General features: G+C 39.6%; 1 protein-coding gene across 7 annotated transcripts in view; it reads left to right on the forward strand.

Moving 5' to 3' along the window:
- Positions 1-17096, forward strand: part of UVRAG (UV radiation resistance associated) — a 99228-nt gene that overhangs the window by 14588 nt on the left and 67544 nt on the right. For 4 of the 7 annotated variants that reach the window (XM_042021205.1, XM_042021206.1, XM_042021199.1 and 1 more), the window contains exons 2-6: positions 853-970; positions 2421-2455; positions 4236-4397; positions 5198-5272; positions 9836-9921. In XM_042021205.1, coding sequence (XP_041877139.1) covers positions 853-970; positions 2421-2455; positions 4236-4397; positions 5198-5272; positions 9836-9921 — 476 coding nt within the window. Of the gene's footprint in view, positions 1-852; positions 971-2420; positions 2456-3309; positions 3390-4235; positions 4398-5197; positions 5273-9835; positions 9922-17096 lie in introns of those variants that run through there. The other 3 variants (XM_042021202.1, XM_042021203.1, XM_042021204.1) reach the window with 2 other exon arrangements.

Consider the following 17096-nt stretch of genomic DNA (forward strand, 5'->3'; position numbering starts at 1 on the left):
AGATTAAGGGTGTGGTGTGCCTTGAAGCTAAGACTTTATGCACAGCTATTAAAGCTGTTTGGCACAGAGAGGTGAGAGAGAGAGATTGATTTGATCTGATGATTTTCATTCAAGGTGCAGTATTGTAGTAAACCAAGATAATGTTGGAGTTGGATGAAATCACTTAAACTAAATGTTTTAGTGACATATCCTACTGTCTTAATTCCAAGAGAAAAGGACTTTCTCATCATAGCAGATGGTAACTGACAGTTAAAATCTCAAATTTCACTGTGCCCTTAATTTTCCCTGAAAATCTTGATATGTCTTCCTGATGTATTTTATTTAAGGTTGTTAGAGCAATTTCCAGGATTATTGTGAAATCAGGAAGCTTTGTTCAGCCAGTTCCTAATGGCTCTGGATTAGGTGGTGGTTTATGGTTGAGCTCTTTGTCCACTAATGCTTGTTGAAAATAGCTTTGGCTGGGAAGTGTTTCCAGTGCGATGATGCAGAACATCTGGGTGATGCTGCTGCTGTGTTTGAAGCTGATAGTGTCACATATTTGCTTGAAACTGCTCGAAGAGTTTGGGTAATTAGACGTGGGATAAAAATGACATACAGGACATGAGTAAGAATAGCTTCTCTTGAATATCAGTGTTGCTTAATCCAAGCTTGTAGGTGCTTGTTGCTTGTCCTGTGGCTTTGCTGAATCCTGGCTGTTGACACTTGCTGTCTGACAGAGAAAATGTAGTGTTTGGTGGGATACTTTTTTCACAACAGTGCTTTGTGAATCATTAAAATGCTTTGGGAAAAAAAAGAGAAAGGGTTTGTGTTCAATCTAAGAAAGTTCTTTGACTCTGTTTTTCTTATTTTTAGCGTCGGCTTCGTCATCTTCGGAATATTGCTGCACGTAACATCATCAATAAGAATGGTTATCGCCTCTTGGATACGTACTTCACTCTTCACTTGTGTGGTAACACCAAGATCTACAAAGGTAAACCAGGCTTGCTGTCAACCTTTTTGCTAGCTAATCTTTGAAATCTTTGAATTCTTATGATAGAAATTCTCTCTTTTTTCTTTCCCCTCCCCCTTGACAACTTGCTGCCATTAATTACATCACCTTTGCTAACACTGGAAAAGAGCTCTTTAGTTTCCTCAACTTCATAAAAGCTTTCAGTGTTAGCAGCCATGGAAGCAAAAGAGATGGCAGGTTTGGTAGTCTCTTAAATCAGCCTGTTTTTGTCATTGCTCTTCCCCCAGTGATGATGTAAGAAATTGGGAACTTCCAAGGGCACATAAAAGTGAAAGCTTTTGGAACTTTAGTTGTCTTTTTTGGGGAAGAGTATCCAACCCTGTACATGCCAGTTGTTTTACAGAATATACATCAGCACACAATGTTATCAAAGTTTTCAAAAAATAGAATTGTCAGCCAATGACACGAAGCATCCAGGCATCTGTTCTAGTTTGGATAACTGTGTTCAAGCATTAGATCTCATCTCTTTCTTGCTTTGCTTTCCCACTACAGTATATAGCTCTTCATTGTGGAGAGATGTTATTAAAAAATACGTTTTTATTCTCCTTTTGGTGTGATCGGAGATGAATGTTGGTTTTCTCCTAATTTTTATTTTCATCTGGCACAATGCCAAATCTGGTATCTTGCTTTGTTTATTTTTTTTAGAAGGATAAGAATACAAAACTTTAGCTTGCTGCCTGGGCTTTGTTGTGGTGGTTGGTTGAACCTGTCACTTATGACTGTTTCTGTGGTGTTCAGTGTTAGGGACTGTTTTGCCCTTCATCAAAGCTTTATCCTTGGTCTCCAGTGGGCTGGGATATTGTACAAAATCTGTATTCCTGCCTCTAGAGCTGTCTGTCTAAAGTCTTTAAGCTCTTGCTTTGGCTGGGAAAGCCAAGCATCAGGAGTTGCTTATTCATACATCAGCAGTTGCTTATTCCCATTTAAATACAGGGTTGTTGGCACCTCTGTCAGGTAACTTGACTGTTCCCTCTCTGAGCACCTGGAACAGGTCACCCTCGCTCTACAAGAAAGCTCTGTAATTAATTTGTCCAAGCTTCTGTGTTCCAGGAAGATGGTGTGTGGCAAACCAGTTACTTTGCAAATGTCATCCAAATACTATTAAGTACCATGGCATGTTCTTTCCACAGAAATCGAAGCCTCAGTAAACTTTGAGAATTATCATGGGTATAAAGACGAAATGCTACATTTAAATAATGACTTGTAATAACTAAGTGTGAAAGAGTAATTTTAGTCAAAAGCATGACTACATTTCAAAGTCTTTCTCATGAATCAGTTACTAAAAAACTGGACCCACTAACGTTTGTCTTTCTTGAGTGTTAGTTATTTTAACTTTTTCTGTTTCAAATACTAAGATTTGTATCAGTATTTAAGGTAATCTAAAGGTGCTTTTTTACTTATTTTCCTTTAGAATTTTATAAGAGTGAGGTGATCAAGAATTCTCTGGTAAGTTCATTTAATGTGGAAAAACTTTGTTTTAAAAATTATATTTTCTGCAGTATATTGATTTCTCCACTGAATGACAACTGTTTAATGTGTCTTTCCACTGTTCAGTTCTGTTAGGAGCATTGTGTTCTTCTCCTCGTTTTCAGATTCTTTTCATGAGGGTTAGAATAGGAAGCTACTGAGTAGTAGAAATGCTGATTTCTATTAGCATCTTTGTGTTGTGTAGGAAAACAGCAAGGAACATGTACCTGCCATATATATACATAAGTTCTTTGAAGAACTAATAGCTGTAAGAAACTGAAGTTTGAAAACATTAGGTTTTCCAAATTTTTCAGTTTAGATTAGTGAAGGGGCCAGAACTGAACAGTTTATTACAAATGAGGAAGGGTAGTAGTAGGATGGGAGTAGGATGTTGCAAATGTTGGCTAAGGGAGTTTGAAAACCTGCTGAAGACTTTTTAATGCCTGCATTAACAAGGTAGAACTGCTCCATTTATAGCACCCTGGATAAATGCTTTGAAACCCTCCTGAATGGAAGAAAAGCTGTCTGCATACTCAAGACTGCTAACTTCTCCAATTTCTCTCTTAAGTTGATAGGATTTTTAGTTCTCTCTATTCTAAATCAGGAAAAGGAAAAACAAAAAGGGAAACTAACTACAGAACATAAGCGATGGAATAACAAAAATCTAAATAAAAGATGTCTTGAGGACATCCGTATATCACCTATGGGTATTTTAATGACCTGGTATTCTTGTGCCTGAATAGCTATGAAATATCCTTTCTTGTTAGGAGAACTTGATTAATGCATTTCTTCTGTAATACTTACTGGTAACTTTGCCTCTCCCTTCTTTTCAGAGGCATCTTATTCCAAATTGGCTCATCCCAGTTCAGGGATGCTTGGCCATTTCCAAGCTGCTTAAGTGCTAGAAGGGAAGGCAAGTTCTTTCATGGGGTGGTCGGTTCCTACTTTTTGTTTTGGAGGAGCTACTGTTTCTGTGTTCAGCAGAGGAGGGAGAGAAATATATATAAAAGCACTTTCCCATTTCTGCTTTTGGACACCCTGTTGTCTCTTGGCACTAGTAATGTTGGATTGACTTGGTTTTCTTACAGCTTGGGTCAGTTCTTTGGATGTTGTTAGAGATGAGTGGAAATTCTTGGAACGTTGTGTTTGCAAATCCAAGTTCTGATGGAATTTGCAGTTTAGCTTAATGTGTGCTGCTTCTGAAAAGCTCTGGGTGCAAGTCTGATCTCGTGGAATAAAGATGAGCTTTTAGTGACAGCATTTGAGGATTGAGCATCAGTCAAGGAGGAGTAGAATGTGAACAAATATGTCAGCAAATTGTGCAAATTTAATTATTGGGGAATAGATCAGCATTTAACTTTGGCAATACAAGCTATACACTGGTTTTCAGAAGCTGAATTATAACTGTGAAAGGAATGTTACTTCCGTTTTGAAAGTTCCTGATTTGGTTAAACTGAATTAGTAATTTCTGAAGTAAATTCTTTGATGTCTTGTAATGGAAGGAAGCAAAACCCATTCACAGTTTCTGAAGTACTTTACAGCATGTACCTTTTAACTGAGGAATTCTCTCTAGCAAACAGTGTAAGGAAGCAGCAGAGATTGCTGGCTTCAACTCTTTGTGAACCTTGAAATGGCTGTTGTTCCTCATTCTTAAGATTTTTTAAAATCTTTGAGGGGGGCTTTGCTACTTTTTGAATTGTCAATGTTTGGACTAGTGTCAGCCTGTTTAAATTGTATTTATCCTTCTTTGAATACTCAGAATCCAACATGGAGGAGTCTGGACTTTGGAATAATGCCTGATCGTCTTGATACCTCTGTCTCTTGTTTTGTTGTGAGGATCTGGGGTGGCAAGAAGGAGCACTTCCAGCTTTTGATTGAATGGAAGGTCAATCTAGATGGGTTAAAGTACTTGGGCCAGCAGGTAACGTGAAAACATTTTTTCTCAGCTTTCTTCTTAAGGAAACAAAACGTCTGGATTAATTAATGTGTAGTATGCTAAGAAAGGAAATGAGTCTTCAAAGGTTGTATTTTAAAGTTTGATTACAGATATCATGTTAGTTTACATCAGAGCTTTAAATCATAAAATCATGCAGTGGTTGGGGTTGGAAGAGACCTTAAAGATCATCCAGTTCCACCCCCCTACCATGGGTAGGGACACCTTCTGCTAGCCCACCCAACGTGGCCCACTTCCAGGCATGGGGCAGTCACAGCTTCTCTGGGCAGCCTGTGCCCTCACCATCCTCACAGCCAAGAATTTCTTCCCAATATTCTATTTAACCCTACCCTTTGGCAGTGAGAAGTCATTCCCCCTTGTCCAAAGTCCCTCTCCAGCTCTCTTGGAGCCCCTTGAGCCAGTGGCAGGGGCTCTAAGGTCTCCCTGGAGCCTTCTGTTCTCCAGACTGAGTTCTCGAGTCTTACCTCTGTTAAGTTTCCCGCTCTCTTAGTTATTTTTGTCACCTGTAAATACAATAATAGGAAAGACGCTCCAGCTAGTGTTTCTGATTTCAAAGTAGAATGGCTGAACATAGTAACTGTTGTTAAAGTGTGAAGCAAACAGGTTTTCCATGGTTAAATTCAGTTTTCTCTTGAGATTTTATGTACTTCTAGAATTACAGGTGATGAAAAAACTGCTTTAGACTCTTGGAACAATTTTTGTTCATTTGGTGTGAAAATGTGCAGTAAGCTGGCTGTAAACTGATTTGTTTTCTTCCTTCCCTACAGATCCATGCAAGAAACCCAAATGAGATTATTTTTGGTCTCAATGATGGTTATTATGGAGCTTCATTTGAACAGAAGGTAAAGGTGTCTTGTATTTGTTCTGGCTTGTTGGTACTGGTGACAAACTGAAAGTCAATCAGTGAGCTTGATTTTTCACATTTGGATGCTCAGAACATTAAAATGCATTGTTTTGAGAAGAAATATTTTTTTGGCATGACAGATAAGAACTAATATCTTGCCTTGGTTACATGGATATCTGTGGTGTTTTGAAATGACTTAGGGTGTAGCATTTAAGGTCCAAAAATCCTTTGGTTACTGAAAATAAGCTTTGACTATATTCTTTGAGGCAGCCATTTCATTCAAACATAGGACATACTGAAAATGATGTTGTTGTTAAGACTCATTTTCATGGCAAATATAAAACCACAAAGTTTTGGTTATCAGCCTGAAGCCTAGAGTTTGTAGGTCTTTACTGGGAAGCTGTTTATTTGCTCATGCTGCACCTGTTTTACTCCATGGGTTTTTTCCCTCAAGTATCCACTACAGTATTTGTGCCTGTCCAGCCAGTATTGCCTATGATTATTGCCTCATTGATGATGAAAAGATTTAAACTTACCTGTTGTAAATACTGCATCTGACAGGTTTTTTTAATCCCAAATTGTTGCTGGCAGTGCTGTGGTACAGATAAGTTGTGTTAAGGAGTCCCTGGTTGGAGAGGAGATGACTCCTTGACACACAGCTGCACTTTCTGCATTCAGTTTTCCTGAAGCAGGATGCAATTGTAGTTCTTCAGGATTTCGGTACTGACAGCCTGGGCCTGAATTCGAAGATGGGGACATTATCTTCTTTTTCTGATTGTTGTCAGGACTTGTTCCCTAGCTCATAAGGTTTAAAGGTACTTCTTGGTTTTGGTTATAGAATCATATAATAGAATCGTTTGGGTTGGAAGGGATGTTCAGGACCATCTCATTCCAGCCCCCTGCCATGGACAGCGACACCTCCCACTAGACCTGTTTGCTCCAAGCTTCATCCAACCTGGCCTTGAACACTTCCAGGGATGGGGCAGCCACAGCTTCTCTGGGCAACCTGTGCCAGGGCCTCACCATACTCACAGGGAAGAATTTCTTTGAAATATCCAGTCTAACCCTGCTTTCTGTCAGTGTGAAGTCATTCCCCCTTGTCCCAGACTCACAGAGTCACAGAATATTCTGAGTTGGAAAGGACCCACTAGGATCATTCTGTCATTTCAGGCCCTTCTCCAAAGTCCCTCTCCAGCTCTCTTGCAGCTCCTTTAGGCACTGGCAGGGGCTCTAAGGTCTCCCCAGAGCCTTCTCTTCTCCAGGCTGAACACTCCCAGTTCTCCCAGCCTGTCTCCAGAGCAGAGGGGCTTCAGCCCTCAGAGCATCTCCATGGCCTCCTCTGAACTTGCTCCAGTAACTCCATGTCCTTCTGATGTTGGAGATCGCAGGATGCAGCACTGCAGGTTGGGTCTCTCACCGTGCAGGTTCCTCATTCTGTATCTCTGTTGCAAATACAGTCATAGCCTGTCAGGTAGAGGAGCAAAGTAGGAATCTCTGGTAGCATTACTGGTGGACAAATTCTAAGTAATGCAGGCAATTGTAGTATAGTAATTGTCTTACCTGAATAAAAGAACCATAGCCAGAGCCTCTTTCTTGTTACTGTCACTGATTCTTCACTTTTTATTCTAGAGATGTCATAAAACTTTTAAATTCTATATCCTTGATAATATATAGGTATTAGGAGTTTTTACCTTTCTTCCTCTCTTCTGTCCAGCAGCAACTTGGCTGTTGCTGAGATGTTGAAAAAAAATGTTATCTTTGAGTCATGTTCTTACTCAAGTTGCAAGTTTTTTACTGCCGTGGATACTAAAAAGGTTGGGTTTCAAAGGTTTCAAAACCCTTTGTGTGTGCCTTCTGAGAGCACTGAAGGGTACTCTTTCTTTACTATAGATGTCTGACAGTAACTCTTCCAGTGTTTACAGCTTCTCTTCTCAGTATAAATACAAAAGTGTGCTGCCAATATAGCTGCTTTGTTCTTGATCACATTTGACTTTCACATAATTGTACCTCCAACTTCTGGACTTGAACAAGTTTATTATTATTTTGCAGCAGTAAGTTTGCTGGAATATTTCAGCAGGGTTCTGCTACTTTCATCAGAACCATGTCCAATGTATTTTCCTGTTTCCTTTCTGGCACTGGACCACTGAAGCACTTGTTCCTCTCTGTTTCACCCTCTCTACTAATCATACACTGAACCTTTACTTGGCGTTGCTTGAACTGGACCAATGTTTAAATAAGATAGATGTGCGCTTCAGGAATTTATTCTGAAGCTGTTAACCTGGATTTAAAGTGTTCCTTATCCTTGAGCAGCTTTCTGAATCTGATTTTGTCTGAGGCTTCATGTTTGTGTGTAAAACCACTATTCACCAAGATTCAACATAATCAATTCTGGATGCTATAGTAGCTTTCCTAAAGCCAGGTTTCTCTTCCTCTGGTTTCCTCAATGCCTTCCTGACTTACAGATTGCCTTTCAACCATTTTATGTTTGCTGCTTCCAACTGATAGAACTCACCCTTGTTCTTGCAGTGATACCTTTTCAGAAAGTACATTGAGGGAAGCAAGTTCTAGTTAATGACTAGCTTTCTGTTGTCTCCTTAAAGAAGTAAAAGCAGAATTAGTCAATACAGCTCTCTGTAGCTCAAAATAATTTGAGTATTGTCAGAGGCATGGGGAAAAGAAAAATAAGGTGTATTTTTTTAGGGATGCTGAATTGTGGCTTTCATTTCCTTTCATCAAGAAGAAAAGACCCTCATCTTTGGAAAGCTGTATCTCTCTCTTTTTTTCGTCTGTGGTCTCCATCAATGTAGGTAGAGTCTTTCCCCACATATGCATGTTCTTTAAGTATTTTTTAGCAGCTAGATCCTGGCCACTCTGCACAAGCAAAGCCTTTTTGTGTGTTTACAAGTATATGTGCCTATATCTAGTAAACATGGCAGAGAAAATGACATAGTGCTCTTTTGGAGGGTAAACTTCCTAACAGCTAAGTCTGAAACCCTTACATTACATGTTCTATAAATTTCCTCAGGGTAGAACAGTTTGCATACACCACTTGGTGCCTGACTCTTTGGAAAATTCCTTTCAACACTGTAGCACAGGGGAAAAAGAAAAGGCTGAAACAGATTGCTGCTGCAAATTCTTTCACTTCTAAAACCAGTTATTCTAGGTCAGTCTTCTTTTTCTCTGAAAAATGTTGCACTTTGCTTTCTGAAGGCAGTGTTTGTTGAAACACCATCAACTTCATGCTGTTAAATCCTAGAATGGTTTGGGTTGGAAGGGACCTTAGAGCTCATCTAGTTTTACCCCCCTGCCATGGGCAGGGATACCTTCCACTAGATCAGGTTGCTCTAAGCCCCATCCTACCTGGCCTTGAACATTTCCAGAGACAGGGCATGATGATGCTGGTACCTTGTGCATTTTCAGTTTTCCACCATCCTAGTTCTTTCAGACATTAAGATGTTTTTATTTTGGTATTTTTTTATGGAAGGCTGTCTGGATTTCAGAATTTAGCATCCAGTATCTTGGGAATGGAAATGAGGAGCTGAGAGAGCTGCTGGGATGGTGTCCCTGTAGCAGTGTGATGTGCTACATAGCATGTAGAACTCAGGATTATTTAGGTGGAACCATATTTTTGGTGGAAAGGAATGTCTGCTGTATGGCCTATGGTTAACACAGTTGTGTCAGGAGATGTTGATGTTTAGCTCTGAATTTCAACATCATCTATATGGAGACAGACTCCTGTTGGGGCAAGAAAGAATCTGTAGGCAGGGATTGTGGTACTCAGAATCCATCTCTATCTGTTGCAAAGCTGGCTGATCACAGGTACCAGGCGGGCTGCTTTATACACTAAAATAAGTGCCTTTTTTCCTGCAATCCATAATCTTTCTGACAGTGCTGCTGGGTGGCTTGACCTGCTTAAAATTTACTTTATCATGTAAAGGAACACTTCCGAGTTTGTGGCTTTTCTAGGAATTTGTGTGACTGTGCCTGATATGGAAAAGCTCAATATATGGCATTTGAATCATAAGGCATCGGTGTTCGTCTGTTTCTCTTTTGATCCCTCTTGTGCGGAATGGACACTTTGGTCTCTTAAAAGAACAACTTTGTGTTATTCTTACTTTGTAACTTCCAGAAACTTGTTCACGTTTCTCAAAACTAAGATTACTTTGATCTTTTAATGTGTTACAGCATGGATAAAGGATAGAGCTTTATCTCGTGGTCATGTAATTCTCTGGCACGTGACTGATTGGGCTCTCAGGTCTGAAGCTGAAGAATGGCAGTGCTGTCAGTTGCAGTTTTCAAGTGTTTCTGTTCATAAAATTCAGTTATGGATTAAAGTTCAAGAAAACACACTGTGTGTCTAGAACACAGATAAACTGATAGGTCTTTTATACCTTTTATAGGTAAGTGGTATTGTTTCTACTTACCATAGATAAAACATGTATAAAGACAGATTTAAAATACACTAAATGCAAGATCATTTATTCTACTAAAAGTGCACGCTCTTAGTCAAGATGGATTTTTTAAAATTATTTTTTAAATAATAATTCTTCCTTGTCTTAAGGATCACTCAGATACTCTGAAGAACAGTCTTCTCCAGGTGGATCAGAACTGTGTTCGTAACTCTTATGATGTCTTCTCTTTGCTTAGGTAAGGTTTTTGATAATATTTTGTAAAAGCTATTGTAACTTTTCTAGTGTGTGTGTGTGTGTGCGTGGAAGGGATCTTTCCAAATATTAAAAAACCTCAACATTCTGGTGTGGAATGTGCAAAGAAGATACCAAGGTTTTGCCAATTTACTTGCATAGTGAGGAGCTGGGGTGTGGTGTATGTGTGTTCTGTGGATGTCACTGGGCTTCTTACATGTGGATTCTTGAGTGCTCCGAACTAGGACTGGCTGTGGAGCTGGCCCATGGACATGCCTTGTGAATGTCAAAATCATGGAGCTTCTTTGTTGGAAAGTTTCTGTGGAAAGCCCCTTCTCTGTTCTCAACAGCAATAAAATTTGTTTAAATACAAGAGAACATATGTCGAGACCCAGTTATTCCAACACAGATGTGGTCTAAGAAAGGTACTGTGGTTTTTTGCTTTTGGGTGGCTACTTAAATGTCTGTGGTGATAAAAAACATGAAGTGTTAGTATTCAGTTAAGCAAGATGTCCTTTTTCAGATCTGCTTTAATGATGATATTAAAGCAGAATATTAGTTACTAGAAAATATTAGTTATGAAAAAGTATAATTGTTGTCCACCACTGTCAGTAGGTTGGTCTTGAGGAATCTTTGTATAAATTGCATTTTACAAGACAGGTTAATAACTTCAGGTCTGCAATAAAGGCAGTAGATGTGCTATGAAGGAAACCCTTGAGTAGGAGATGTTTAATATGCTGTCAAAAGTCTATGTAAAAATACATTTGACTTTTTGTATCAGTTGTACAAGTTAAATCCATTTGATCGTGTTGACAGTAGGTGTCAGTGTTGCCTGTCTGAAGAGAGGAAAAGTTAACTTAGGTTGCCTATTCAGATTTCCGTATTTAAGCTCTCTTAAAATTTGAGTGTGCTGTTTCTTGAGCCTGTAAAGCATATTTAAACTGAAGGCTACTTTCTAAATGTTTGTTTTCCGTGCTTTTAGTGGGAAACAACCGGGGGGGTGTTAGAAAGTTCTGATTACATTCTGGCACAGTCCATTAGAAGAGAGCTCTTGTACTAACTAACATTAAGTATACCCTGAATACTTTATTCATGAGTGTTTTTCACATTTTGTGTGCACATCTATGTAGTATGAAGCACGTTCCAGAAAAAAACCTCACTATTCTACTAACTGGTCATTAACTTGACCAGCTGGACCCCTGTCTAGCCCTGTGTGATTGATCTGTAATCCTTCTTCTGAACATGCCTGACTGGTTTTCCTCAAGCTTACAAGAAATGAAGATGTCAGCTGTGATAAAATTCATTTTGCTGAGTGCCTACCAGTGCTGTTTTGAACCCTGACTACTGGAGCTTCTCTCAGTTTGGGGGGATGGAAGAGTCCAGGCTCAGTCTCTCACAGTGCCTAAGCATGCTGTTGGGTTTAGTTTCTGATAAGCTCTGTCTCTGAGCTGAGACATCCTCCTTTTTTATTTTGTCCCAAAAGAACAGTGTTTTCCAGGCCTCAGAACCAGGCCTGCTGCTGATTGTATTTCAGTGGATTCTGCATGCCATATCAAGGGGGTTACATTGCATTGTGTAGTTCCAGCAGAAGTTAAAACTTGTAATTTGTGACTCTACCTAGGTGTCATTTTTGTCTGATTTCATTGTAGCTGGGAAAGTTTGTCAGGAACTAAGGCAGAGTCCTCTTGTGTAGTTTAGAATCCTTTCTATTCCCTCTCACATTAACTCTGCTTTTTTACAGGTGAATTTTCTATACTGCTGCTTACCTTTGATATCAAGCTGAAAAGCCTGGTGTTTGTTTTAAAATAATCTCTTGTCCCTTTTTGTCACGTGTGAGGAATGAGACAACTCTTGGTTCTTAATTAAAATAATTAAGAACAATTTATTAAAAGAACAATCAGAAAAAAAAATTCCAAGTACAAAATAATTATAAAGCCAAAAAAACCCAAAAACCGGGTCTGCAGTGATTAGAGACCTTGTTGGCTGAACCGGCTCAGAAGTCCCAAGGCAGAGACCTTACAATGCTGTGGAGACTTCAGCTACCCCAAAGTCTGAATGGTTAAATTGCCTCTTTGAAAGAGGTAGAGGCCTGTGCTCCTACCACCAGGCTTCACCAGCAGCTAATCTGAGGTGAAAATGGCCCCTCCGAGCTGGTGGCCAGCAGTTTTACAAAGTCTGGGTCCTGCCCATGACCGTCCGCTGTCCAGCCTCCATGGTCCTGGATGATTGGTGGTGTCTTGAGGTGAGGTAATCTCAGTCTGCCAATGGCTCGCTGCTGTCTAAGGGAAAGATGTCATCGGCTCCAAGGGCGGGAAAAGTCCTCATTAAAATTCCAGGTTGCCATGGTGCTGAGCTGCCGACCAATGGCCAGGCTCTAAAAATAACTCCCTGTCAGTTAGAAGGTCTCCTTCTTGGCAAAGCTCAAAACTCACTTAAAACTTAGAAAGGTTAAGAACACTTGGTAAAAGGTCTAAAATTGGGTTATAAATATTTCAGAGAACTCTTAAAAACAGGGTAATTAACTTGGACACATACAGGAATTAAGACATTGTGGGTTTTTACAATTTTTAGGGACTAAAGAGGGGAACAAACTTACGGAACTTAATATTAACAAAGGATTTTTAACGAGGAATTATGTAAAACGCTCTTGAACCAACTAATCAGGGGAATAACTTTGGAACTTAATAGCTCTCAACTGGGTTGATGGGTAATTTGAATAAACAATAATTAAACAATTAACAATTAAAAGTTGAAAACACTTAATATGCAAAGGCCAACACTCCATTTCATATATGACATCATGTGTCCTTTGTCTCCTACCAAGTAATTTGGTTTGCCACCTCCTCCAGGAGTCCATGCTTGAATAACCAGCCCATGAACTCCTTCCAAAGATAGTTCATATGAGTGTGTTCCTCTTTGAACAGAAGAGAGAGATGGGCATAATTTGAGTTGTGATTCATTAGACAGAATGTACTTTGGGAAGAAATGAGTTTCTGTCTTCCTTCTTCTGTCCATTGGCTGTAAAGAGAATATTGAGGTGTCCACACCATAAAGATTTGCATCTGGTCACATAAATGCCATGTTTTGAAGAGTTTCTCATGATATTTGTGTGTAGCAAAAATTCATAAGCTGCACATGTGGTTTCCTAATATTTTCACAATAAATATGAATATGAAGAACAGCTTGTACTGGCTTTATTTAAACTTCTACAAAAGGAAGCAAACCCTGGTGACAGTGGGATCTGAGTCCCAGTTGTTGTGGTGGTACTGTGCTGCCAGATGTGGCAAAGCCACTGATAGCCAAAATGGAGAGAACTGGTTCTAGCTCATCCCCTAACTCTTGACTGCGCTATGAGAACTTCTGTGGTTGATCTCTGTTTCAAAACTACATCAAAAGAAGTGATGTAGTTTTTATCCTCAGAAGTGAATAGATAAAATTCTGAAGCTTGTGAATAGACCTTAATGGAAAGTGTATGCTTGGCTCAAATTATGTTGATTAAAAAAATTAATTGGGAATGAGAGTGTGTGAACAGTAGAAATTTTTTGTGCAGCGGATTAAAATATTGCTTGTGTGTTCAGATGCTGAATTACATGGATTTACAAGTTAATTAAGCAGGAGGAAAAGGTTAAACATTCAGGCAACTCCTCTTTACACAAAGGAGGTCTCAGCACCTCTTGCAGCTCATGACTTTCTTTGTTCTGGGACAGGGAAAAGATCTTCAGGCAAACATGATGCCGCTTGTAAGTTGTTTGTGCCATGTGGAAGTGACGGATGTTCTTCCAGCCATTTGCTTTAAAAGGGCTAACAAACAAAAATTCACCACATCAACTGGATAGCTCAAATTTTGAGGGTTTTGTCCCTTGTCATATTTCTGGAAAAGAGATCATTTAAAGACTTTCTAAACATTATGTTGCTGGTAGTAATAGTTATAAAGTAACATGTTTTACCTTTCACACAGCACTTGGGATGGGCCAGATTCATCTGAGGTCATGTTCTGGACATGTCTCAATAATCAAGTTCCCAGCACGTTTGCAGCACTAATGAGAATAGGTTTATATTTAGTGTTCTCTTGGTTTTCTATCCTTCCTTTTCTTAAAGCTTTGAAAAATAGATACCTATTATTAAGTGGTGTTGGGAAGATGAGATATCACTAAAGAAAGGGCTTAAAATGCTATGTATTAAAATTCTACTTCAATTTCTAAATACAAGAATTATAGTGTATTCTGCAACAGCTTTTTGTGTTGCTGTGACACTTAGAGAGCAATTGGCCTGTGCCTCTAAATGTGTGAATGCCTGAAATCCTCCCATATTCTGCCTGGAGACAAAAAGTGCTCTAAGAACTAGTGAAAGTCTGCCCCACTGAAGTTTTACTTCCTGTAGTTTTTATTACTCTATTCAGAACTGCCATCTCTGTGGCTTAACTGTTCTTCAGCAGATGGCATGGTGTGTTTATGGTATTTAGCCAGCCAGTTAGTGCAGATTGAAAACATTTTGCTTGTGTTTTTGTTTAAAAAAGTGTTCTTTAACAACAAAACCAACAACAAAATCTGATACTGTCACAATTTGAGTGCTGGGATGGGTAAAAAGACCAGCTCCAGGTAGCTGCTTAATATTGTTAGTGTCTAATCTGGCAGAATTTGATTTTAATATTTCTGGTATTAGTTAATGGGGCAGAGGTATGCTTCAAGTGACAGGCTTTGCTTCAGGGTTTGCCATCTGTAATATAGGTGTTCATTTAAAGAAGAGTGCGGTGTCTTGTCACTGAAGAGATATTATTTAAGAATACAAATGTTGGTAGTGTTTGTCTGTGATCCGAAACTGAGATATTCATAAAATCACCTTTGAGTGACCCAAGGCTAAAACATATTGACATGATATAAAATCAGCTTTTTGTTTAGCTCTGCTTACTTTAGGAAAGATGTTTTTAAATAGTTATTTTGCTTTTATTTAAACTCTTCCATCTTTATTAGCAGTTTTATTGAATAAAAAGAAGTTGATCTTTGAAAATAGAAATGAAGACAAAATATATGGTCAATGTAGGCTGCCGTGGAGCTTAAAAACTTATTAGTGGCTCCTCAGAGTAGTTTCTCTGAGACTAGAGTCACTGAGATTGCGTATGCCAAATGTAGTAACTGCCTTTGTGCAGCTATTTTTAGCAGATAGAAATTATGCTGAAAGTGAAGCTGTTTTTCATAAGCTCGGAGGAGGGAATAGTGCAGTGCACAAGGGCCTCGTGGGCTTAAGCTGCTCAGTGCTAAGGTGTATCTCAGGTACATTGACTTGTCTTCTGTAAACCGGTCCATCTTGATCAGTGTCCTGTCTGACAGGAGCTCAGCCAGACTTTGCTATTGATTTATTGATTTTTTGCTATAATTGATTTAAGTAGCAGTTCCAAACTTTAGGCTTCCAGTTGTTTAGTGGGGTTAAAAGGAGGTAAAGCAGGAAGAAGACATGCTCTCATCACCGGCTATCTGACTTCAGAGAGTTGCAGAGCATCTGATAAATGCAGAGGCGAGCCATGCAAAGCTGTACTGCCTTTTGAACTTCCCTGAAGTTCCTCTATTTCCATCTTCATCTCCATGAAAGAAGTGAACCCAATGGAGCTAGGCACTAGATGGGACTACATGGAAATGAGTTGCTTTTGCTACCCTATTCTTTTTGGCATGCTGGTAGCTGCATAGAGATAAGGGCAGGCAGAAAAGACTGTAGGGACTACTGGTGGGTTCGGTCGGACCGGGCGTAGACGGACGGAGACGAGAGATCTCTATAGGCAGATCTTGGGACATGCGGTTTATTGCAAAGGGCGTGGGTATAGGGGCACTGCTCAGAGCTGCAGCTGGCAGCTCTGAGCAGGCCCAAGAGAGCAAGAGAGTAAGCGAGTAAGTAAGGAGAGAGAGAGAGAGAGAGAGTGTAAGAGTGTGCGAAGAGTAAGAGAGGAATGGAATGGAATGGAATGGAATGGAATGGAATGGAGAGTGGTGAAGTCCTGGTTACAATACAATAAATCATCTCCTGTACTGAATATTCTAATTGTCACTAACCAATCTAATACAAGATACAAATCCTATAGCATTTACATACAGCCTATAAGAGTTCTTATATTACCATAGAGTGTTACATCTTAACTTCTAAAAACTACTCTTTGGACCCCTTCTGCTGAGCTAGTAGGGTCTGCTCTGACCCTTGGACCTGCCTGCAAGCAGAGGGTATTGTTCAATCAAGAGGGGATTACCTTCAGTCGGCCATACCATTGTTTTCCAGTTGTTCAGTAACTAAGACTTGGTATTTCAAAAGTGGCTTTCATTTCGATGTTGCCTGTAGTTTTCATATTCCCAAAGTCTTTTGTCAGGCAATCATATTTATAGGGCTTTCCTGTTTCATCTTCCCCAACATAAGACCTAGTTAGTTAAATTTCAAAATATGCACTGATAATTAAGTCTCCTGTTTCTAGCTTTTCCCTTTGCTATCCTTTACTCAGAGAAGGGTCCCAAGTCATAGCTGTGACCAAAACCTCTCTAAATACAGTTAGGGATGTTCATGCGGTGGAACAGTCACATACCATCCTTTTATAGAATGTGAATGGGTCAGGAAAGGTGATCACTAATAAATAACCCAATGCTCTTGCAGTGCCTTGCTCTAGCTTTTTCTATGAGATCCTAGCAATCAAATTGCAGACTTTTGGACTTCAGTGTTGATACTGCTGCTGCCATCATCCTCTCCCAGTAGATGTGGAAATGCATCATCTTAACTGTGGAATAAGTTGTAGGATTCCTCTTACCTGCTCTTGAATCACAAAGTTCCTCTGCTAAAACATCCCTTTGCTAGTGATAAGCATTGGGAGGTTTTTTTTGTGATGGCCAAGTTTGATGTTTCTAAACAGGAAGATTTGCACCTGGAAGACTTAGCACTTTGTACCCAATAAGCAGCCAGGACCAGGCAGGCATCCCCCCTTGGCTTTGGACAGGCAAATCCAGGTGGTCTAAGGCCAGGATGAATTAATAAGAGCTGGAATCAGACCTCTAGAGTGCCTCTGTATGCTTAATTAAGCCGTCCTGAAATGGATGAACAGTTTAACAAGTGTCATCCTTCTTGGCCTGAAAACTTTGTGGGTTGGAATTGTGCTGTGGTGGCTTCCTGAGAAGCAGCGATGGAGATGAAAACTGGGGTCTGATTTTTCTC

The sequence above is a fragment of the Corvus kubaryi genome, unplaced genomic scaffold (genome assembly GCF_017639235.1).
Source record: "Corvus kubaryi isolate FWS band 111438036 unplaced genomic scaffold, C.kubaryi_AGA036_p1.0 37127, whole genome shotgun sequence".
Lineage (NCBI taxonomy): Eukaryota > Metazoa > Chordata > Aves > Passeriformes > Corvidae > Corvus > Corvus kubaryi.